At 52.7% G+C, this 21601-nt stretch overlaps 4 protein-coding genes across 4 annotated transcripts; 1 reads left to right on the top strand and 3 right to left on the bottom strand.

Moving 5' to 3' along the window:
* Positions 1-235: 235 nt before the first annotated feature.
* Positions 236-3638, bottom strand: MOGS (mannosyl-oligosaccharide glucosidase). The gene is made up of 4 exons (XM_065891549.1): positions 3287-3638; positions 2873-3099; positions 2185-2381; positions 236-1979 (listed from the first exon to the last, which is right to left on the bottom strand). The coding sequence occupies exons 1-4, from the start codon at positions 3636-3638 to the stop codon at positions 236-238; spliced, it is 2520 nt and encodes an 839-aa protein (XP_065747621.1).
* Positions 3639-7365: 3727 nt separating this feature from the next.
* On the bottom strand, positions 7366-7894 carry MRPL53 (mitochondrial ribosomal protein L53). The gene is made up of 3 exons (XM_065891682.1): positions 7803-7894; positions 7592-7704; positions 7366-7499 (listed from the first exon to the last, which is right to left on the bottom strand). The coding sequence occupies exons 1-3, from the start codon at positions 7892-7894 to the stop codon at positions 7366-7368; spliced, it is 339 nt and encodes a 112-aa protein (XP_065747754.1).
* A 1035-nt stretch (positions 7895-8929) lies between these two features.
* Positions 8930-15039, bottom strand: CCDC142 (coiled-coil domain containing 142). The gene is made up of 9 exons (XM_065891626.1): positions 13977-15039; positions 13601-13687; positions 13372-13521; positions 13104-13234; positions 12918-13031; positions 10062-10176; positions 9670-9847; positions 9347-9546; positions 8930-9186 (listed from the first exon to the last, which is right to left on the bottom strand). Exons 1-9 carry the CDS (start codon positions 15037-15039, stop codon positions 8930-8932), a joined length of 2295 nt encoding a protein of 764 aa, XP_065747698.1.
* A 255-nt stretch (positions 15040-15294) lies between these two features.
* On the top strand, positions 15295-21601 carry TTC31 (tetratricopeptide repeat domain 31). The gene is given in 14 exon segments (XM_065890901.1): positions 15295-15334; positions 15494-15567; positions 15889-15904; positions 18349-18457; positions 18575-18803; positions 18945-19029; positions 19478-19567; positions 19649-19722; positions 19830-20018; positions 20350-20398; positions 20470-20563; positions 20657-20798; positions 21013-21114; positions 21302-21601. Coding segments are annotated over 14 exon segments (1593 nt in total).

Raw genomic sequence — 21601 nt, 5'->3', positions numbered from 1 at the left:
GGCAAAGTTGGCAAAAGCAATAGAGTTTGACATGGCTTTCCCATTTATTTATAAAAATAGACTCTGAATTCACATTCACTCCAGGGCTATGTGGGATGTCAGTAAGGAGACACCTGAGATGAGCTGAGGAGGGTTTGAAGCACTGGTACTTGAGGGCTAGGGGCAGAAGTGAGAGACCTTGTCCCTCGACTCCAGAGTGGCATAAGGGGCCTGGCTCCCCTCCCGTGTTCCCCCTTCAGTAGTCTTCAGCCATGGCCAGTAGGACGAGGCTGGTCCAGCCCTGGAAGGGGCGGCAGCCCATGCCTCGCCCATCCTGGTCACTGTATTGCTCCCACAGGAAGCCCGTGGCCTGGTACTGCCGCCTCACGTTGCTCACCAGATTGGTACGGAGCTCTCTGTGGAGCTTGGCAGCACGGGCCTGGTAGGGACCCTTCAGATGCCCATAGTAGTGAAGAGCCCCCAATGCCAGGTAGTTGACATTGAGCCACACAGCACCTCGCCAGTAGGGAGGGTCGTGCTCTGAATTGCGCTGGCTGTAAAAGGGGCTGGTTGCTGCAAGGGAGCGCAAACCAAAGGGGCTCCAGAGCTGGCGGCTATCGGCTAGAACATCCAGCAGGGGTCCAAGGCGGGATGAGTTGGGGTCCAGTAGCCTCAGCAGGAAGGGGAAAAGACTGACATAGCCCAAGGCATCCACATATTGTAGGCGAGGGTTGGGCCGGCCCACCACTCGCACCAGGCCCTGAGGGGGTCTAGGCTTCAGCTGCACTGCTTTTGTGTGATTCCCAAAGTCTGCAAAAACTCCTAGCTCTGGGGCCCAATGCAGCTCATCCAGGCTCTCCTCTGCTTCCAGGGAGGCAGCCAGTGGGCCCAGCTCTGCAGCTGCCTCAGCCTCTCCCAGCTGCTCCGCTAGCCGCATCAGCACACGGGCACCCAGTGCCACCCAGCACCGCAGGTCCAGGTGCCGCTCAGTGGATGAAGGGTGTGAAGCCCGGGGATAGTCATCCAACCCTGAAGGCAGCGTCTTGGGGTTCAGTAGGGTTGGCAAGGCTGGGTCCCGGCCCCGCCAGCGGTAAGATAGTGGCACTGGCCCTGCCTGGCTCTGATGAAGCCAGGAGAACCAGGCACGCAGGCGGGGGAAGGCCCTGCGGAGGAAGGCGTAGTCGGCAGGGTCACCACCCTCTAGCATGTGGGCTATAGGCAAAAGCAGAGTTGGGGGGTTGGCGTGGGCTGTCCGTTGCACCAGGAACTCTGAGGGCACCCGGGCTCTGGCCTCATCCCCCAGCACCTGCTCCCGCCCAATCCAGCCGTCGGCATTTAGCAGCCCCAGCCAGTGGCCTATGGCCTCCCGGGTGAGCTGGGGATCCCACCGTTGGATCACCAGCTGGTGAAAGCCCTCGTCCCACAGGAAACCTCGCGGGAAGAATGACCGGGAGGGCACTGCTGTGAAAAGAGGGACAGGTGGAAAGAGGACTGGGTCCACCTTCTGCTTAGACCCCTCAACCTCCATGTCTGGCAACACCAGACCCTGTCCATAGAAGTAGCCAATACCACCAAGAAGACCACTGAGGGCAACCTGACCCAAAGCCTGCTCCTCAGGGCTCAGGCCCTTCTCCTTCAGCCGAAAGGTCTTCTCAAAGCGCTCTCTAAAGGCTTCAGCATGGCTTTCCAGGGCCTGGGTCAGCAGGCTGCCTGCCAGCTGCTCTAGGGCTTGGCTTCCTCCTGCCTGGGCACTGCCTGATTCAAACACCAACTCCACAGAAAAGGGGACTTTCAGTGTCACCTGTTGTATCAAAAATTGCCCTTGTCCCTGTCCTTGCCCACTTGGGCCTCTGTCCTCCCACTTCAGAGATCCTGGCAAGCCGAGGTAGCGTTCAGGGGAAGCCTCTGGGGGCCGATGCTGAAACCAGTTATTTAGGCGGCTCTTCACCATCTCTGTCAGCAAGGGAAGTCCTGGGTTGGAGGACCAGAAGACATTGTAGCTTGAAAGGAAAAAGATAAACAGGAAATGTTACTCAGGAGGAAGTGGTGGGAATTATAAAGCGAAAACATGAGGTGATCAGGAGTCAGGATGGGAGAGTCTTGGCAATGCAGGGAACATGGTGAAAATAGGGTAGAATGGGGGAGATGGAAATCAGGCTAAGTCAGCATCCATACCACCACCCCACACTCTCTTCCCCCAGTTACCTGCCATACTTGGGGGCTGTATCTCCTGGACTGGTTGGTGGCATAAGTGTAAAGCGGAAGTCACCAAGTTCACTGGTGTGTCCACTGATGAACTTCAACTGCCCCTTAGCCCCAACCTCTGGCACTAGGACTTCTTTGCCATCTGTTACCACATAGAAGAACAAGGACACCAAAGGGAGAGCAGAGGTACCTGAGGCCTGGGAGACCAATGAGGACATAAAAACACAGCATTAGGTTAGCAGTCTCTCCCCTGAGAATCAGCCTTAGGGAAAGGGACACCAGGTGAGAGCAACACAGTAAACAACATACATCTAGCAGTGTTGAGGGTCACTGAAAGTAAGCACCAGTGGGATGAGATAAAGAGCTCTGCACAGGGTTCTCTGGGAAATTATAGTACTTTTGTCCCATGTACTATGCTAAGAACTCTACATATTATTTCCTTTAATTCTTACAATTCTGTGAGTTAGGTGCTTTTTAATTTCCATTTTACAGACAAGAAAACCAAGGCTCAGAGATAGTAAAAAGAGATGGTCATACAGGCAAGTGTTTAAGGCAGGCAGCAGATTCAAACCAGGCAGCCAGTCTCAGAGCCCCTGCTATTAACCCCCACTTTATCCTGCATTTGCACGCAGCAAAGGAAGGGTGGAGGAAGTCTGGGCCAGGGGAAGGGTGTCCTGAGGGCCCTGACCTGAGGCTCTACAGTCACTCTCCAGCTCCAGTTCCCTCCGTGTTGACCCCCAGGCCTCTTGACGAACTCAGTGGTGAGCTTTAAGGCCCCATCCTGGATGTGTTGCCGCCCGAAGGAGAGACCGTCGTGGAACTCCCAGCCATAGGGACCCACGCCGTCCCCCTGCTCACACGTGTGCCTGAGCTTAGGGGTCCCCGGGGTGGTGCCTTGCTGCGCCCACATCAGTCCTGGGGGTAGAATGGCCAGGTAAGTCAAAGAGAGAGCAGGGGACCTGTCCCTCTGTGTCGCCGAGAACTTCAGGGTCATCCTTCTTAATAACTCTCCTGATCCACTCCTCACCACCCTTGATCTGGCGCGAAGCTGGGGCGCCCAGATTAAGTGCCCGCCTGCCTGCCCGCCCCGCGTCCAGGTTACCGGTGAGGAGGGGCTGCGGACTGCGGGTCTTCATGCCGAAGTAAACGTGAGGACGGTAGGTGCCCCAGAAGAGGTCCGGGGCCACGGCGGGGCTGGAAGAGTCGGGAGGCAACGCCGGGGGCGCGGAGTGCAGCGTGACAGCCCGCCGCGCACGGTGCCATGCCAGCAGCCAGCATCCCGACAGGCCCAGGGCCAGAGACAGGACCACGACGGCCAGAGCGGCTCCCGCAGCCGCGCCCCGGGGCCTGCCGCCCCGGCCTTCCCGTCGCGCGGGGCCGCCCCGAGCCGCCCTCTCAACGGCCCGCGCTCCGTCTGCCGGCGCTCCGCGGCGCCGCCGCTCGCCCCGAGCCATCCTTGCACGGATATCGGCGTCGCGGAGACCCGGAGAGATGGCCACAAAGCCCGGGTCCCTGCTCGCCTCCTAGGCTCGCGCGCAGCGCCTGGAACACCACTGATGTGTCAGCCGCACCCACCGGCCCGTGCCTCCCCCTCCGCTTCCGCAGGAAGTCCCGCCCCTCCACGTCAGGTTAAGCCCCACAGCAAAACAGCGCGGCGTGGCGTAGGGCTGGTCCCTGGGGTCGGCATTCTGGGCCGCGTCCACTGGATCGGCGTTTATTTGGCGTTCTCACGCAGTTGACAGGCTAGTAGGAAAAACCAATCACATTTGTCTTTTTTTTTTCTTTTAATAACTACTGTATATTAAGAGCATGAGACGCTGTCCTAAGTGTTTTACATTTAACCGCTCCCCATATCGCCCCAATCAGGTGGCTGAAAACCGTGGCCTAGAAAATTCAAGTAACTTGGCCCTGGCTACAGAGCCAGGAAGCGGCTACCTTGGAACCCAGGTGTATCTGAATCATATTGTCCACACCTATGCCTTCTTTCCTAGTGAAATGGAGTGGATCCAAGAGGATCTGTGATTTTAGATGTCATACCTCCACTCAGTCTAGGATTCCTTATCTAGATAAACCCTAAAAGGACCATAATGGTGGTGGCTGTACTTTTTTTTCTTTTTCCTTTTCTACAACCCAGGAAGCAAAGGCGCTTAGAGGAAAGATTGCTTATGTCCAGGTCAGGGAAGGCTGCAGGAAAGAGGTAGCATCTGCACCTGATGTTCTCCTAGAAGGGCCAAGATTACATTTGATGATGATTCAGAAATGCAACTTAGGGCTTCCCTGGTGGCGCAGTGGTTGAGAGTCCGCCTGCCGATGCAGGGGACATGGGTTCGTGCCCCGGTCCGGGAAGATCCCACATGCCGCAGAGCGGCTAGACCCGTGAGCCATGGCTGCTGAGCCTGCACGTCCGGAGCCTGTGCTCCGCAACGGGAGAGGCCACAACAGTGAGAGGCCCGCGTACCGCAAAAAAAAAAAAAAAAAAGAAAAAAGAAATGCAACTTAGATTCATAGTTACTTCTCTCCAACAGCTCAGCCTAAAAGGTGTTTTCATAAAGTACAAATCTCTATCATCCTCTAAAAAAACCCTACTCCACACCCTTATGCTAGTCTAGCTATAATCACACCTCCCATCCAAACTCTAATTATACAAAACTACTATTTTATGCTGCACACCCACTTCTTCTTTCACTGTAATCTGACTTCTGGCCCCACCCTCCACTGGTAGACTTTTTACTCATTTAACAATCACCTTCTGACCAAACCCAATGGTCAGTCCTTTCTTGCTACCACTGCACCTGGTCCACACCTATTCAATAGATTGTAGCACTTAGTATACACACCTGAGTTTCACCATTCATCTTTGTATCTCAGTACTAATCAGTTGAAGTCACAAGGTTGATGCTAAATATTGGTAAATTCAACAAAAGTTTATTGCACACTCTGTATCAGGCACTATGCAAGGTGCGGGGGACACAGAGAAAACAGCCCCAACCTCAAGTTCAAAATCTATAAGCACAGTGCCAGCACTCAATCCGTGTTTACAGCAGTGTTTGAACCATCCCTGTTTTTACAGATGAGAGTAGTTAATCTGGCCAAGGATAATAGCCAGTTAACCATGGACCTGAAGAACTCAAATCTGGGTTGTATCCTTTCGTCAATGAAGAGGCCTATAACGCATGGCCTCTTAGATGCTATGCTATGCTCACTCAATATTCTAGGCAGTTTACAGATATGTATATTTATTGATTGATTGATCTTTGGCCGCACTGCATGCAGGGATCTTAGTTCTCTGACCAGGTATTGAACCCGTGCCCCCTGCAGTGGAAGAGCAGAGTCTTAACCACTGGACCACCAGGGAAGTCCCAGATATCAATTCATTTAATCTCTCAACAGTTCTATGAGGTAGGTACTATTATCCCCATTTTACGAATGAAGAAACAGGCACTGAGAGACTAAGTAATGTGTCCAAAGTTACATAGCTACTTAAGGGAAAACATAGGATTTCAATCCCAGGCATTCTGGCTTTTTACTACACTTATACTGTCTCCTGATAGTTTTCTTTCCTTTAAGGGAGAGGGGGGGAAAACCAGTCCTTTGAAAATATCACCGTCTTAAGAGAGAAGCAGTAATGGGGTAGGAGGAAATATATTTGGTGAAGTACACAGCAGCCAGTGTCCAGAGATTCTTGATTGCCTAGCTGAATATTCTGAAGTTTTTCTCTAAACCACTGGCTATCAACCATTTTTTCCTACAACCTGCAGTAAGAAATAATTCTATACTGCAACCAAGTACATGCAGATAGACACACATACACATACTTTATATAATACCTATATCTATATTCATGATATGCTTAAAACAAGTTTCTCAAAGAATATTTCCCAGTCCATGTGCCATCCACTGATACCTTTTATTCTATTTGTTTTTTAAAGGCTGATTTAACCCCCTAAATTCACTTCATGATCCACATTAATGGGCGGTAACCTAGTATGAAAAACACTTCAGGCAGGGTGCCTAAAAAGTACTTTAGGCACTGTTCTCTGAAACAAGTTGTAATAATAAAACCAATGATATGCTTTAGAAAGATAAAAGTAAGCAGCAGCAAAAACGGTTAGCAAAAAGGAGACCCAGGTGGGAGAATGCAACAATAATACAGGAGAGTGAATGGAAATGTAGAGAACATTTCAGCAGCTTTTGTTTAAGACAGAATATTATGAACTTACTGACTGGATATTCAGGGAGCGGGCAGAACCAGAGGTAATGCTGTGGTTTCCAGCTCAAGTGGCTGAGCAGATGAAGTGCCTTTTAAAGGAATGAGGAAGTCAGGGGAGGAGGCAAGTACAGCTGACCCTTAAACAATGGGGGTGGCGATGGGAGTTAGGGGCCCAACTGCTCCACAGAGTTGGGAATGGGGGGGTAACTTTACAGTCAGCACCCACAGTTCCACAACCGCAGATTCAAACAACCACAGATCGTGTAGTACTTGTACTATGTATTTATTTGAAAAACAGGCGTGTAAAAGGACCTCTGCAATTCAAACCTGCATTGTTCAAGGGTCAACTTTAGAGAGTATGTAAGATTATCGGGTTAGGGTTAGACAAAGAGTGTTGGTGGAATTTGAAGAAAATTGGTAGTAAGTACCCTGACTATAGCACAGAATCTGAGATTAGAGCCAAACAGAAATGTAGGGTTTAACCCAAGAGGGTAGTTCAAGTCATGACAGAATATGAGATGTCCCAAAAATAAAAGAGAGAAGAGAAAGAAGGAGAGTAGTATGCCTTTATGGTTAAAAGAAGAAAATGGACCTGAGTGGAAAAGAAGTTACACAAGGGAGGGAATTAAGAGTGGCAGGTGCTACTGAAATGGAAAAATGAGGACTGAGATAACAGCATTTTTAATAAGCGTAAGAGGTACCTTGAGTAGTGTTGGAAGAAGCCAAATTCAAAAGGGTTAAGCAGAGAGTGATGGTAAGAAAGTGAAATAAAATTCAAATTTGTCCAGACCCCTCCCCATCTTGTCTCATCCCAGAAACACTGGTTGGATTTGTAGTCACGGGGCTCTTTCTTTTCTCTTTTGCGCTCTGTGGTCTTCTAAATAGTGATTTGAGTAATTAAGTCAAGCTCTTCTTAGATGTGTCCTTAGCAGTCTTAGGTGAAAACCTGCTTGTTGGTCTCTTCCGCGCTGTCAGCGCCCGGTACTGGCGCCCGGCTTGTCCCCGCTTCCCGCCGCACCCCTGGCCTGGATGTGGGAGGCGAAGGCAGTGAGCATTTCCTGGGCGGTGAGGTGCGCGCCGCGCATAATCAGGCGATGCCCGTCTCCTGGGGAAGAAACAAACGAGTCAGGTACCGGGAGGACGGCGGGGCCAGCGCCGAGATCTAGCGACTCCCTCCCGACTCCCAACCAGACCCACCGAACAGCACGTCCACGCAGGGCTCGGAGCCGTCGTGTCTCACGTCCGCTATCACCGAGCAGTTGAGGTTGGTGCAGCGAACTTTCTCGCTACTCACGGCCTGGAGGAAGGTCCTGCGGTGAGAAAACGGAGTGAGCGCCCGGCAGAGGGGGCTAGACCCCCGGCGGGAGGAAGGCGCGCCCCTCGCGTCCGCACTCCTTCCCCCTCGTACCTTGTTGACTCCACGTTCTTCTCGAAAGGGCAGAATTGAACCCGAACCTGCTTGACAGAGCGGAGTCCGAGCCGAGCCAAGGCCGCTGCCATGGTGACCCTCACCCCGGAAGGACTCGTGCAGGCGGAAGTGTCGCTAGTGCGAGACGCTGTGGACTGCTACGCGCTTCCGCAGTCCCCCGACCTCCGCCTCGTGCGGCTTCTCTGACACGGTCGGTGGTGCTGGTCCCCAGGCCGCCGCCCTGGGCTCCCCAGCCGAGAAGAGGAGGAAGGCCAGGAGGGAGACAGATGATTTCGGCACAGGGTATGGGGCGCCCAAAGTACACGGTCAGTAAACACAACCTGTCATTAATAGTCCCCTTTATCACGGTGAAGACAATAAATAGTGCAAAAGCCGTTTGCACCTGGCTCCGATAACACGTCTTTTGCAGCCTTTACTCCTCTGTACCCTGCTGTGCCAGATCTACGTTAACACCGTCTTAAGTGCTGGTCCCTTCCAAGGAGAGGGCACCACCACGGCAGGGATTATAAACCTACCAGAGGGTAAACTCCACTCAGGTAGTTTAAGATTAAACACATGGAACTCTGGAGTAGCGAAGCTTACACGTAAAGGTCCTACAGCCCAGTATTCTTAAATGACTAAAAATAGTGATGGGGAGGGGAGTGCAGGGTACTATTATATAGTATACGCTGTGGGACTGATTTAGGTGTATAAATTCCTATTCCACCTCTGTGGTTCCTGATGAATTAACTTTGTAGTAGTGTCCCGAACTTTTAGTGTTCAGCCTGGCTCCTGGGACTTAAGAGGAAGTGGCGTCTAGGCTCCCTGCTTTCTATTGCTTTTCCTCTTTCCCTTTCCCCTGGGATCCAACCCTAAAGCCTTACTCCCAGCATCTAGCCCCTTACTGCTAGTGTCTAGCTCTGAGATGTCTTCACTGATGGGGAACTAAGCCCAAGCCTCCCAAGTATGCTGACCTCCAGGTTTCTAAGTCCAAGCTCTGTGTAGCTTGTGGTTCTCGGGTATGCTTTCTTCCAAGCTCCCAATTAGGCTTTTTTAATATGCATTTCTAAATGTCTGGGCTTTTTCAGGCAGAGATAGGGAGTTCTGACGGGCTCTGATTAGGGTCCTTAGGATTCAGAACTGGTCCTCAGGCAGGAAAGAAAAGGTAAGTGCCTGCGGGGATGCCGGTGCTGCCTCAGGGCAAGCCAGGCCTGCTGATTTCCTACCAGGTAAGCCTCAGGACTAGGTCCTTCTCCCCACAGTGTGCTTAGCAGCTGAGCTGTCTGGGCTGGGAGTGCTCCAGGTCGAAGAGGGGGCTCCAAGCTCTCCAGGCTGTTGAGGCTGCTGCTGGGCAATTCCATGGTCTGGACCTCATTACATGCACCTGGTAAGGCAGGAGTGGAAGGCAGGTGGCTGGCGGTGTGTGTGTGTGGGAGGGGGGCACACGCAGAAGCCAGATCAATGATGAGGATGGGGGATGCGGCACATAATGTTATGAGCTAGGGGCAAAGAGAGCCTGGAGTTGGGGAGGGAGAGTGACTCACAGCAACAGGGAGGCCCCCTGTGGACTTGAGTCTTGGGCAGGGGCTGCTGCAACAGACACAGCAGGGCCCCATCCAGCCGCTGGAAGATGCTGAGCGTGAACAGAGTCTGGCGAAGTTCTGGGGACAGGCCCCATTGCTCCTCCTCCAGCAACTCCCTGACCACTCCGAAGTCTTGTCTGAGCTGCAGCGCCCCCTGCAGGCTGAAGGCCAAGGTACAGTGTGGCCACCTGACCCTCCTGCCTCTCAGACGGCTCTGCCCCACCCATCCCCCTCTTTTTTTCAGTTCCATTCATCCCCCTGCCACGGCCTCCTTTTCTCCCCACCTGAATCGGATCCCGTGGGTGAGGATGTGGTCAAGCCAGGCACCCAGGATGGCAGTCAGCGCCAGGCTGAGGGCAGGGGCCTGGGCTTGCTGTGGCAGTCCTTGCAGTCCTTGCAACACAGGCTCCAGTACCCTGCGGACCACCAACCCAGCATACTCACTAGGAATGCTGGGAAGTTCTGGAGTGAGAGAAGAGAAAGGACAGGATATGAGGCTAGGGAGATCATCAAGCCCTTAATGGAGCATTTGGGGGAAGAGGGTAGGATTTCAGGGTGAGGGGACACAGAAGGTGAGGACAGGATGGAGACAGAGGAGTGGAGCCAGGATTTGGAGGGGCCAGGACACTGTTACCCCCTGAGAAGCCTGGAAGGGAACGCTGGGATGAGGACTTACCAGGACAGAGGCGATGCCGCCAGTACCCACCCCGTGGCATGTGGAGTTCGAAGTCCTGTGTGGCTCGTTTATGACATTCTTGAAAAAAGAGACTTAGTGACTCTTCAGGCAGGAGCTGTGGGGATAAGGAGAAAGTAAAAGGGGCTTATCTCTGAGGGACTTGTCAAGTTGTATGCTCTTCTAAATCTGAGGTGTTTAACCTGGCATCCATAAAGCCCCAGAACAGAATTGTATGCATAATTGTATGGGCTTGGACATTTTCTGAGGAGAGATACTATGGCTTTTATTGGATTTTCCAAGAGATCTGGACCGAGAAAAGATTATGGACAGTTGCCCTAAATTTACCCTGCTCTCCTCAGCTTGGTTCAGAGGATGGAAATCCTCCATGTTAATTTTGTTCCATAGGAACATTAATAGGAAAAAAAAAAGGGAGACACCCTCACCGCCGCCAGTGTTCAAAAGCAGATACTAGAGAGAGGTCTTCATGATCTGCAGACAGGCAGAGGCTGAAGAAAGAAAAGGGAATTGTACGATCTTCTGTCTGTCATCTATAAAAGGAAGGCAAGAACTGTGTATAGACCAGGAGCAATGAATATAACTTTCTAAGATTCAGGAACCTTTGGAATGTCCTCACACTGAATATTCTTTATAGCCACTTCCATTTCTCCAGAGCACTGTAACCCACAAAGCAAGAAAAGGCCCATGTGCTGGTTTGGTTTCTTTGGTTTGATAGGTTTTGGAGGGGGAGAAGACAGCAAAAAGGAGGGGTCCCTACAGCCCATCTAAGAGAAGAACCCAAGAAGAGGGGTGTGTAGTGGCAGGTCTAAGGAAAAGGTGACTGTATGCCTGAGAACCTGAAGAGAGGAAAGGACCTGGTGGGGGCCAGACTTGGTGGGAGAGAGCCCATGTGGCTCCTGATATGTGGGCTCTCTCCCACCAAGTCTAAATCGAAACTCTTCTCTTATCCCAAACACCAGAACCCCCTTCTTCCTTATATATAACAAAGAAATTACCCTTTCGTCAACTGACATTTGTTAGGAAATTCTGCACTCAACACTCGGAAAATACAAGGTCACACTATGGGACAGTTTTTTCTGTGGGACGTTACAGTCCTGGAGAAAACTCACATCTGATTCTTCTTTTTCATCCCAGTGCTGTATGTGGTAGAATGCCCAGAGCGGATGCCCAATAGTGCAGTCATCAGGCAGAGAAGCAAGGCATGAAACTGCTTTGGACAGTGTTTGGTTCACACGATGAGCACACTGTCCCTGCCCCTTTTGCTCTGTTCTCACAGCAACTACCAAGAGCTGGACCCTTCTCATATTATGTCTCCCCACCTCCCTTCTATCCTGACCACTATAGCTGGATCAAACTCTATCACTGTCTTCACTGTTCCCCTCGTGCTCTTACAGTGTCTCCCTATCACTTATGAGATACAGTCCAAAATCTGTGGGCTGGTGTTCAGTGCCCTCCACAACTTCATGACAACCTACTCCTTCATAATCTTCCACCCCCACCCTTGAGATGCACATGCGAGGGCAAGTGTATGCTTATGTACACATACACACCCACACACACACACACACACACACACACACACACACACACCAAAGCTTCTGCTTTGGTCAGACCATCTCGCCAGTACTCCCCCAAGGAACTATGAACTACCCACATCCAGTAACCCCTGCTGCTCCTCTGAGGCTGCCCAGCCACCAGCTTGAGCCATAGACCCTGTAAGGAACTTCTGTTACCATGTGTCCACCAAGGCCTTCCCTTCCCAGAGCTCCCACAACCGTCACTGTCCACCCTACTCATGAAAAGCCTGTTCTGGGACATGTTGAGTTGAAAGAGGCAGCAGTAAATTGAGGTATAAATGCCCAACAGGCAGATGCAGATGGTGGATTAGGGCTAAACTGGGGGTGGGGGGTGGGGTGGTCTACAGCACCAAGGCACTGTGGAATGCAGAGAGAAAAGGAGGAGAGGGACAAGGACTGAACTCTACAGCCATGCCCCTATTCAGAGCAATGAGTAGACATTTGGGCAGGAAGAGAACAAAAAGCAGAGAGACATCATCCATAGTAGGAACAGATACTGTGTAAAATGGGGAAAAGTTAGAAGTATAATAGTTTAATTCATAAATTTAGAAGAAAATAAGAAAATATTAGAAGAAACAGCCAAGAGTGGATGACAGTTACCAGTGTGGAACAAGGATCAAAAATCGAAGTTGGGGAGGGGCAATCAAAGTGCTATTTTTTCATTAGAAGCCTTCTAAAAGAATATTTTATTTCAGTTTTAATAAAAATACAAATTACGCTTTTAGAAAACAGGAGAAACATATCAAAAACTAGTAAATAAAAGGAAAAGTCAATCATTTATCTTGCTGTTTCTCTACAAATTATACCTCAAAGTAACCAAGTAATTTATGAGGGCAAGTTTCACTTTATAAGAGTAATCCAACTAATAATGAAGAAGGAATGATAGAATTGGAATGTCACCACCTTGCACCCTCTAATGAAATAACGGATATAGACAATGATCATCAATCATCAGTGGCTGTTAACATCACAAAATGAGAGCCTGACATGGGAGTTGGGGGTGGGATATATAAGTGAAGTAAAATTGACCATGAGTTGATGAGTATTAAAGCCTCAGTGGTAGGAATATGGGGGTCCATTATACTCTTCTCTCTACTTTTGTATTTTTTTGAAATTTTCCATAATAAAGAGAGGACAAGAAGTGAAGAGCAAGAAAAGATACATTTAGTGGCGATTCCAAGGCACTGAGTTGTTCTACCACCACCACAACCTCCCCACCAACCCCAAAGCTGGCCCCTGTCAGGTCTCCTGCTCTCCTTACCTGGATCTGTGCAGTCAGCTTCTGGATCTCCAGGCCCAGCTGCTGCTCCACCTCCAGGGCCAAGCTTTCCTCTGAGGCCAGGCTAGACAAAGCTTCTGCCTCATATAATAGAGGCTTTGGCAGAAACAGGGAGTGAGATCTGAGCCCAGCCCGGGATGCTCCCCTCCCCATTCCCTAGCTACTCACAGGTAAATCCTTCTGGATCAGGAGCAGGAAGGAACCTGGGGCCCACGCTGCCAGATGCTGCTGAGTTCTGCCCCAAAACCAGAGCAAGATGGTCTGCAGGGTACAGAGCCCCAGGGCAAGGGGGGCAGGACCTGGGGAGAGGAGGGACAGAGTATCGGAAGGGCCACAGAACACCTTTGGGAGGAGGCAGGCTTCAGAACAGATTAAGGAATAAAGGAGATGTCCTCAGCTGTTCTCTTATCCCCCCACCCCCAATACCTTGTCTCACCTGGAGGCCGGCAGAGGAGCAGTCCTGACTTGGGTTCTCGAAGGGCATCCAAGAGAGGAGGGAAGAGCTGTTGCAAAAGTTCAGTGGTATGAGAGGATGAGGGAAGGCTGCTCTGATTTCCACTAGCAGATGCCAAGGCCTGGCAGAAGCCTGAAGATGAGGGGGTATGGTTTGATAAGGAAGGAGCAGTCTGGGGCTTGTGTCACTGCCATTGCCCCTTCCTTCTCACCTTGATCCCAGCTCCAGATAAGAGACTGATGAATTAGGTTGTGACACAAAGAAGCCAGCTCCTTCTCACACTCCTGAGGCAGTGATGCTAGTGGGAGAAATGACTGGTGCCTGAAAACAGGGTCCCTCTTTGCCCAACACTGCCCCCACTCAATGATGGGGGAAGAGGGGAGGCTTCCCCCAAGACTCAAGGCTGGCATGGAAAGCAAGACTTTGCCTTGAAAGCCCAGAAGCTATAGCCTGAATCCCCGGGGGTGGGGTGGGGTGGGGTATGTTCATTCTAAAGAGCCTGTTTTTGTAGTCAGGTGGCAAGTGAGTGAGGTGAATACAGAAGAGATCCCAGCCTTCCCAAACACCCACCCAGGCCCATCACTCACCCTGACCCAGTGCCTGACTCAGCTGTTGTGCCGCTGCCCTGGGGTCCCTCCAGGGTCCTAGACTTAGGTCCAGACTCTGAGCACAGGCTGCCCACAGCATGGTCCAGTACTGGCTCCACAGGGCCCCAGCCCCTCCAAGCCCCAGTCCACTGCTGGCTGAACCCGTCACGCCCCCCATCAGGCCCAGTAGCACTGGCAGCAGCTCCCGCTCCTCTTGGCACCGCCTGCGGAGCTGGTCCCTCAAGTCAGATCCCCTGAGCGCCTCATCCAGCCAACCTGCCACCTGGCAACCCCGCTCCCCCGTCAGGAGGCGGAGCACACGGGCCGGGGGATAAGGGCGCGCTGCCCCTGGAATGTAGCTCAAGGCTTTTCCCTGCAGCTGGTGGTAGGCGGGAAGTGCCAGCAGCAGGTCGGCGATTTGGGACGATAGGCCCGGGCTGGCGGGCGCCTGGCCCAGAGCCCGAAGCTGCATCTCGATAGTAGCATCCAGGCGCTGGGCGGCTAGTCCGACGGATCGTGCCAGGAGTAGCGGCTCGGGTGTCTCCTGAAGGCCATTTCGCAGGACCGCGCCTCCGGAAGGGTGCCCCAGCAGGTCGCGGCACAGCTGAGGCAAGTGGCCGGGGGATGGAGCGCCGGGACTCAGGATCCTCAGGAGGCGCACGGTCGCCTGTAGGTGGCGGGCGCAGTCCTGTGCGTGGAGGAGCTCCTGCCGCTCGTGGTGCAGCCGAAGCAACACCGCCCGGAGACGCTGCAGCGCTGGAGGGGTCGGGCCGCCAGCTGCCGGCTCCCGCCCCCAGTCCACAGCGCCGGCCTCACGGTGCTCTCCTGCGTCCGCCGGCACCGCCCACCACGGCTGCCCTCTCGGAGCTCCGCCGGGCCGTGGGTCCAGGCAGGGGATGCTTCGGGCAACCGGCAGCCGCAGCCAGCCACGAACGTCTCGGCGGAGAGCGCCTGCCCGCTTTCTCTGCCACTGCTCCTCCTCAGCGCCCCCGGGCTGCGCCCGTAACGGCGGCACGGTAGCCAGCGGAGGCAGAAGGCCACCAGAGCGAGACGCTTGGGCCATGGGACAGCTTGTCCGGAACGAAGCTAACGATTCCCACCTCCCCGTACTGCCCAACGCCTGCCGCAGGCGGGGCTCCGCCCCATCCCCGGAGCCGTCATCTCTGGCCCGGGAGCCGCCGGGACCGTCATGCACTCTCTCGCGCTCCGTAAGCGGAGGCTTCTGCCCCCAACAAAGATGGCTGCCTACTCTGTCCTACTCTGCCTTTCGGCCGGCGTCGAATGCCAGACTTTCACTTTCGGGTCACTGTTGACGGGGATGACGCCGATTCCGAAGACTGTGGGGCTGGTCAAGCTAGGTAAGCAGGTGAGACAAGACCGGAGGGGGTCCAGGAAGACTGGGGCAGCCCCAATTAGATCTGTTTTCAGTAGGATTTTGTGCTTCACGCGATGGGCGGTGGGCTCCAGCTCACCTACCCCGAGGCCCCCAGACGCGCCGCCGCCTTCCTTTCCTATAGACTGTCCTCTGCGGCCCGGCTGCCCGCTGGGGGTCGCTGCTGTCCCCAAACTCTGCAAGGAATTCGGTCTCTTGGTGATCCAGGGGTTAGGACTCCGCGCTTTCACTGCCGAGGCCAGGGATCAGTACCTGGTCTGGGAACTAAGATTCCGCAAGCCTCGCGGCGCGGCCAAAAAAAGAAAAAACATAACTCTTAGCTGCTCTTCGGCCCGTTCCCTTTACGGTCACGCCTCTTTTCAACCTTCCGTGTTGAGCCCTGCCCGCCCCGGCCCGGCGCCGCCGGGGCTGCACCAGGGCTTTGGAAGAGGCGTAACTGTGGGCCCTACTGCCAAGAAACACAACGCAAGTGGAGGGGGCGGGGACGACTCAACGGTGATAAATGCTTGAAGTGGGCAGGATCGGGCAGACGAGGGTCTCTTAGTTGAGGAATGGGGAGTGGGTAGGAGTTGCTTGGGGAAAGATATTATGAACAGAGGGAACAGTGTGAGCAAAGACACTAAAGCAAGGAAACGTTAAGAGAACGTCACTGAAGTGAGACCTTAGTTATGGGTTTGAGAGAAGAGGCGAGCAAGAGGGCAGCAAGTGGTTTGAAAGTCCTGGTCTGGCACATGGATTTGGATGTCCTGAAGGAGGTGGTAGGGTTATAGAGGGAGGGAGAGGATCAGATTTGGGAGCACTGAAAAGCTATACTTCCAACTGCTACCTGGTTATCTCCAAAACCAAACTCAACAAGTCCAGAAGTTAATTCATCATCTTTGCGAGTTTGTTGCGTTTTCTCTCATCTTAATCTTGGTTAATAACACAAACTTCCATCCAGTTGCTTAATTCAGAAATCTGAGAATCATTCTACATATTCTTCCCCTTTTCTTTACCTCACCTGTGTAGTCAGTCACAAAATCTACTTCTGAAGTGTCTCTTCTATCAAATCCGTTATTTCCATTCCTACTTCTGCTGCCACTACCTTAGTTCAAGAACTCAATCTTTCTGGCCTGAACAGTTCTAATGACCTGCTAACTAAACATTTCACCCCTAGACTCATCTCTTTCCCCAGGACAATTCCATTTGAGCATTTCGCTTCCCAGATTAGATCCACTTCCACCACCAACAGGACAAAGTGCAAACTCACTGGATCACACAGTGTTCTTCAGGCACAGCTCCTGGCTGCATCTCTATTACAATAGCCTCCTCACCCATCTCTCTGCCTTTGCTCATTCAGCACACACTTATTGAGCACCAACTATGTACTGAACACTGTTTTAGGCACTGGGAAGAAAGCAGTAAACCAAACAGACAAAAATTCCTATGGTCAGTGAATTAGCAGTGTCTAGTGGGGGCAGCCACTCAACAAATAAATGATATAGTATGTCAAATATGAGAAGTGCAAAGAAAAGTAAAGCAAGAAGGAGGATAGGGAACACTGAATGGAACTGAGAGGTTTTGCTTTTTAAAGGGAGTGGTCAGAGAAGTCCTCCCTCAGAAGATTTAAGCAGGGATCTGAAGGGGATGAAGGAGTGAGCCATTCACTGCGGAAAGAGCATTCCAAGCAGATGAAACAACAAATACAAAAGCCCTGAAATGGGAGCACACTTGGTGTATTGTAGGAACTTCAAAGGAGACCACTGCAGTTGGAGGAGGGCGAGAGGGTAGGAGATGATTTCACGAAGAGATTTGGTGGTCAGATCATGTGTGGCCAGGTAGTGAATTAAGAGAGTAGTATAGACCGTGTTTTGGGGAGAGATAGAAGGTCAAGGCAGTCCTTTTTTTGTTTGTTTTTAAAGATGGCTTACACTAACTAAGGAAACAATCCTCATTAGAACCACAGAATGTACAGGCCAAGCCTCGAAGAGTCTTGCCTCATTTTGTGAATGAGGAAGCTGAGGTCCAGAGAGGTTAAATGACTTGTCCAAGATCAAACAGCCCAGTAGTGGCAGAGCCAGAACTAAGATGCAAGCAGCTGTGCTCCAGGACAGTGTTCTCTCCAGTTCTATGCTACCTGGCTAATTAAGAGAGCAATAAAAAGCAATGAATAATAAGGTTTTAAATTATATAACATAGGCTATGTTAATGCAGCTTTGGTTGAGTGAGGGCAGAGATAACTGGAAATGAAAGGGTCTGGGAAGGCTTTGTGGGGAGATGGAGTTTGAACTCTTGAAGGTGAGGCAAGTTGTGGTGAGAAAGAAGCTCAGAGCCAGGAGGGATTTGAGGACAGCTGGGGGAAGACCCCAAGGCTGGAAGAAGCCTGGTGGCAGAGGGAGGACAGCAGCTAAGTAGGAGAGGATTGCAAGGGAAAACTGGAAAGGTCAGCCAGGGAGCTTTTTGGAAGGCTCCAAATCCCAGGCTAGACTCAATCCTGCCTGTGGCCCTGGCAGTGAGAGATTACTGGAAAATTCTGAGCAGGGGAGTAATTGCTGAGAGCTTGGTTTGGGGGAGAAACGGATAAAGTGCTGGGGAGAGGCCAGCCAGGAACTGTGGTACTCATTTAGGCGTTGAGGTAGCTCCAGGGTGGACTATATGGGGGTGTTCATATTCAAGGATATGGCAGGGGACACCGCTGGAAGAGCAGGTAAGAGGGCTCCATTTCAGGGGCATCAGTGTGGCTGACCTAATGGCAGGATGTCAGAGAAGCCTGGACTGAATGCCACCCTCAGCTCTTGGGAAGGCAGGTGAGACATGTGAAAGTCAGGAGCAGCATGTTTTGAGGTGCTGAGCAGGGAGAGGTCGGCCAGTAAGGTTTTCCATGCTGGGTGGCTGGTTAGTGGTTGCCGTGGTGGAGCGGTCAACCCAGCCAAGCTCCTTGCCGTCTCCCAGAGTTCCCCACAACACCAACCTAATGTCCCCTCCCCACCCCCTCCCAAGACACAGTGGATTTTTTTCGACGGCTTGTGGAGAATGATCCCCAGGGCCTGCGTCGGATCCGTGTGGGTGGGAGCGGCAGGCAGCTGCAGTTGTGGCACCGTGGTGGGGAGTGCAGGGGCCGGGCCCAGGGATTAAGGCTGGTACCCTGGTTGGGGTGGGGGGCTGGCTTTCAGATGCTCCTCTCTCTCACGTTCTTCCTTTCCCTTCTCTCTCTCCCTCCTGACAGATTCCCTCCGGACCATTTCTGTTATGAGGGGGAAACTACTGGACAGAATGACAAGGCCAAGGAGGCTGAGAGACTGGGCACCTACTGTGGTCTCCAAAAGTCCTTCCTATACCCTCCACGAGGGTCTAAGCCCTGCCCTCCAAGCCCTTCTGCCTCAGTATCCTGCCTCAGTGACTCAGACAACCTGCTTCAGGTGGCCGTGCCACAGAAGCCCCTGCTGACTGAAGAGGTGAGACTCTAGTTCTCCCAGTCCCCAGATTCCCATGTCTGTATTCTCTCCTAATCTGGATCTTTCAAGATTCGTTCATACTGCTTACCTCCCTTTCACTTCCTCTCTCTCTTTTCCTGCCACCTGCCCTTCCTCTTCCAGGAAGCCAACCGCCTGGCTGAGGAGCTGGTGTCTGAGCAGGAGCGCATGAGACGGAAAGCAGAGAAGAAACGACTCAAAAAGAAGGTAGCTGGAGGGCGGAAGGAGTGGGGGCCCAGAGGGGCCGTGGGGGAGGGAAGAAGAGAGAACTCTAGATGGCCAGGGGCCCCCACGGGGCTCAGGGACTGGAGGGTCTCCTGGAGGCCATTTGGTGCAGTGGTTCTGGAGTCACTGTGCTGTCTGGGCTGGAATCTGCCTCCTGACTATGAGCCCTCTGCCTGATGACTGTCTTACCTGCTTTTTCACCTGTAAAATGAGGATGACAACAAAACCTACCTCATAGAGCTGCAAGGGTTAAATGAGATCGTGTATGCAGAGCTCTTAGTATGGTACCATATATATTGTCCACATGAAGAACTGGTCTCAGGATACAAATTGTGTGTGTGTGTGTGTGTGTGTGTGTGTGTGTGTGTGTGTTTAAGTATAGTGCTCAAAATACATCTTCCTCTTCCTCGTCATTGTCATTACAGCGTCATGACAAAAGGATCGGAAGCGACGGGAGCGTTTGGAGCAGGATGGCGGGGAGTCCAACGCGAATGTCTACAGGCAGGTACCAAGAGCACCAGGTACCAGGAGGTGGGGGCTGGAAAAGCAAGCAATCCCAACACTGCACCTATTCACCTTCCTGCCTCACCTTCAGGGCTGAGGCATTGCAGACGGGGATGGGAGCCCACCGTCCAGCTCTGGGAACCCAGCTCAGGGACAGTGTTGCGAGGAAGAGGTAAGAGCCCCCTTCCTTCCCTTTATGGTCTCTGCCCACCCTCTCCTCCCACTACTCTAGGACATACCTCATCCCTGACCCTCCTTAACTTTCCTTTCTGCTCACAGGACTCACTAGATCTATCTAGTACCTTTGTGTCTCTGGCTTTGTTCAAGGTTGTGGATTGGCCCCCCAGTGCCTGCAGAGAAAAGGGACTGAGTCAGGAGCCCCAAGGCAGGAGCTTGGGTCCCCAAGAGAAGATGAGTTAGGAGGAAGGAAGCACTCCAAAAGAAGAGAGCTCCAGGCAGAGTCATAAGGCAGAGTTGAGGAGGAGGGCAGAAGAACCTCAGCTGGAACCAGTGGAAGGGGGTGCCAGAGGGCTCTGGGAAGTTATGCAATCTAAGGGTAGAGGGCAGTGACCAGTAGAAGGAGTTCTCTGGCCCTAGGATTAAGAGACCTGGGATCAAGCTCCATCACTGTCACCCTGACCCAGGGTAGTTTCCTCTGCAAGAAAGTAGGGCTGATGCCATCTTGCAGACCTGTCACGAGGATTACATGAGTTGCCTGATACGAACTGTTTAAACAAAGGAGAAGGATTTGGGAAGCCTGAGGCCTTGAGTCCTGCTTGACTTTGCTTCCCATTCCTAGGCATCTCTAGAATTGCTGGCAGCTGCCTTACAACAGAGCCAGGAGTGAGATTCTTTCTCCTTCCTCACCCATCCCTCCCTACGATAGCCCCATCTGGACCTTCCTACCCTCTCTCCTCCCCAGAGTTTGGTACCAGCTTTGCCCAAATTGGTTTCCACCACAAGGCCGTGGTCCTTTTCACCCAGGCCTCGAAGCTCAACCCCCGGGACCACTGGTAGGTGGGGGGGTTGGCCTCTATGCTGGGATGTCAGGGCAAGGCCGGGTGCCGAGGGAGGACCTGGACTTTTGGCCACTTTGTCTTTATCAGGTTATTTGGAAATCACTCATTCTGCCATGAACGGCCAGGTCAGCCGGTGTGGGCCCTGGCTGATGCCCAGGTAGCCCTTACTTTGTAGCCTGGCTGGCCCTGGGGCCTCTTTCACCTGGGCAAAGGCTTGATGGGACTGCAGGTAATGGGTCTGAGGTTGGAAGCAGAAGAGGAATTTGAGTGGGATCGGGTGGGGATCAGGTCTACATTGACATTTTCTAGTTAAGCTACTACCACAATGTCACAATGTTAGTGGTACTCGGAACTGGAGCCAGTTTGGGAAAGGGGGCAGTTTTAAGTTCCCTTACCCCACTGACAGCTCAACTTTCCTCTTTCTCGTTCCTCTGGGACCGAAGCGTTTCGAAGAGGCAGCTGCTGTGTTCCAGGAGACTCTGAGAGGCGGATCCCAGCCTGACGCAGCCTGGGAGCGCCACTCCTGCCTTCCACAACTTGCTCTGGTAAAGGGACCAGACCCACTCTCGTGCTGAGGGGGAAACAGAGAGAACTGGCCGGGATTGCAACACCAAATGGTGCTGCTTTCTGCCTCAGGCAAATAAGGGGGATGGGCAGGAATGCATGGGATGAGGGGGGCACAGGCAGCACTGCTGGAAGGAGTATCAGGTGCCCCTCCCTCTTCTTTCTCAGCAGGACCAGGGGGGAGGAAGCCCTGGGTTGCCTCTGTCAACTGGATTCCCCTGTGCATTTCCCCATGTTGAGCTGGGGCCTTCAGGTCTCCATTCCCTCAGTTGCCCTGGAAGCACTGCTCCGAGGGCCCCTGGCCTTCTGTCTCCACCCTTGCATTATCCCCCACATCACCTGAGCCACTCCAGCTGGTCCCTCCCCCATACTCGGAGCAGAAGACCCTGTCCTCTCCATTTCCAGGACTCCTCAAAGGGCTGGGGCATCCTGGGACTTGGGCCCCAGCACGTACCTCACACCAGATGA

The sequence above is a fragment of the Phocoena phocoena genome, chromosome 14, assembly GCF_963924675.1.
Source record: "Phocoena phocoena chromosome 14, mPhoPho1.1, whole genome shotgun sequence".
Taxonomy (NCBI): domain Eukaryota; kingdom Metazoa; phylum Chordata; class Mammalia; order Artiodactyla; family Phocoenidae; genus Phocoena; species Phocoena phocoena.
Note: the sequence above shows the minus strand (reverse complement) of the source record. Positions and strands in the feature narration are given on the sequence as shown.

Bases quoted from the DNA above. Each gene is read 5' to 3' on its own strand.
- MOGS (XM_065891549.1), bottom strand. From the start codon at position 3,638: ATGGCTCGGGGCGAGCGGCGGCGCCGCGGAGCGCCGGCAGACGGAGCG. The intron at 3,100-3,286 runs GTAACCTGGACG...TTCTACCCCCAG, and splicing joins TCCGCAGCCCCTCCTCACCG to GACTGATGTGGGCGCAGCAA. The intron at 2,382-2,872 runs GTCAGGGCCCTC...TTGGTCTCCCAG, and splicing joins GAGTGACTGTAGAGCCTCAG to GCCTCAGGTACCTCTGCTCT.
- MRPL53 (XM_065891682.1), bottom strand. From the start codon at position 7,894: ATGGCAGCGGCCTTGGCTCGGCTCGGACTCCGCTCTGTCAAGCAGGTT. The intron at 7,705-7,802 runs GTACGAGGGGGA...TTCTCACCGCAG, and splicing joins AAGAACGTGGAGTCAACAAG to GACCTTCCTCCAGGCCGTGA. The intron at 7,500-7,591 runs GTGGGTCTGGTT...TTTCTTCCCCAG, and splicing joins CTGCGTGGACGTGCTGTTCG to GAGACGGGCATCGCCTGATT.
- CCDC142 (XM_065891626.1), bottom strand. From the start codon at position 15,039: ATGGCCCAAGCGTCTCGCTCTGGTGGCCTTCTGCCTCCGCTGGCTACC. The intron at 9,547-9,669 runs GTGGGGAGAAAA...CTTGGCCTTCAG, and splicing joins ACCCACGGGATCCGATTCAG to CCTGCAGGGGGCGCTGCAGC. The intron at 9,187-9,346 runs GTGAGTCACTCT...CTGCCTTACCAG, and splicing joins CAGGGGGCCTCCCTGTTGCT to GTGCATGTAATGAGGTCCAG.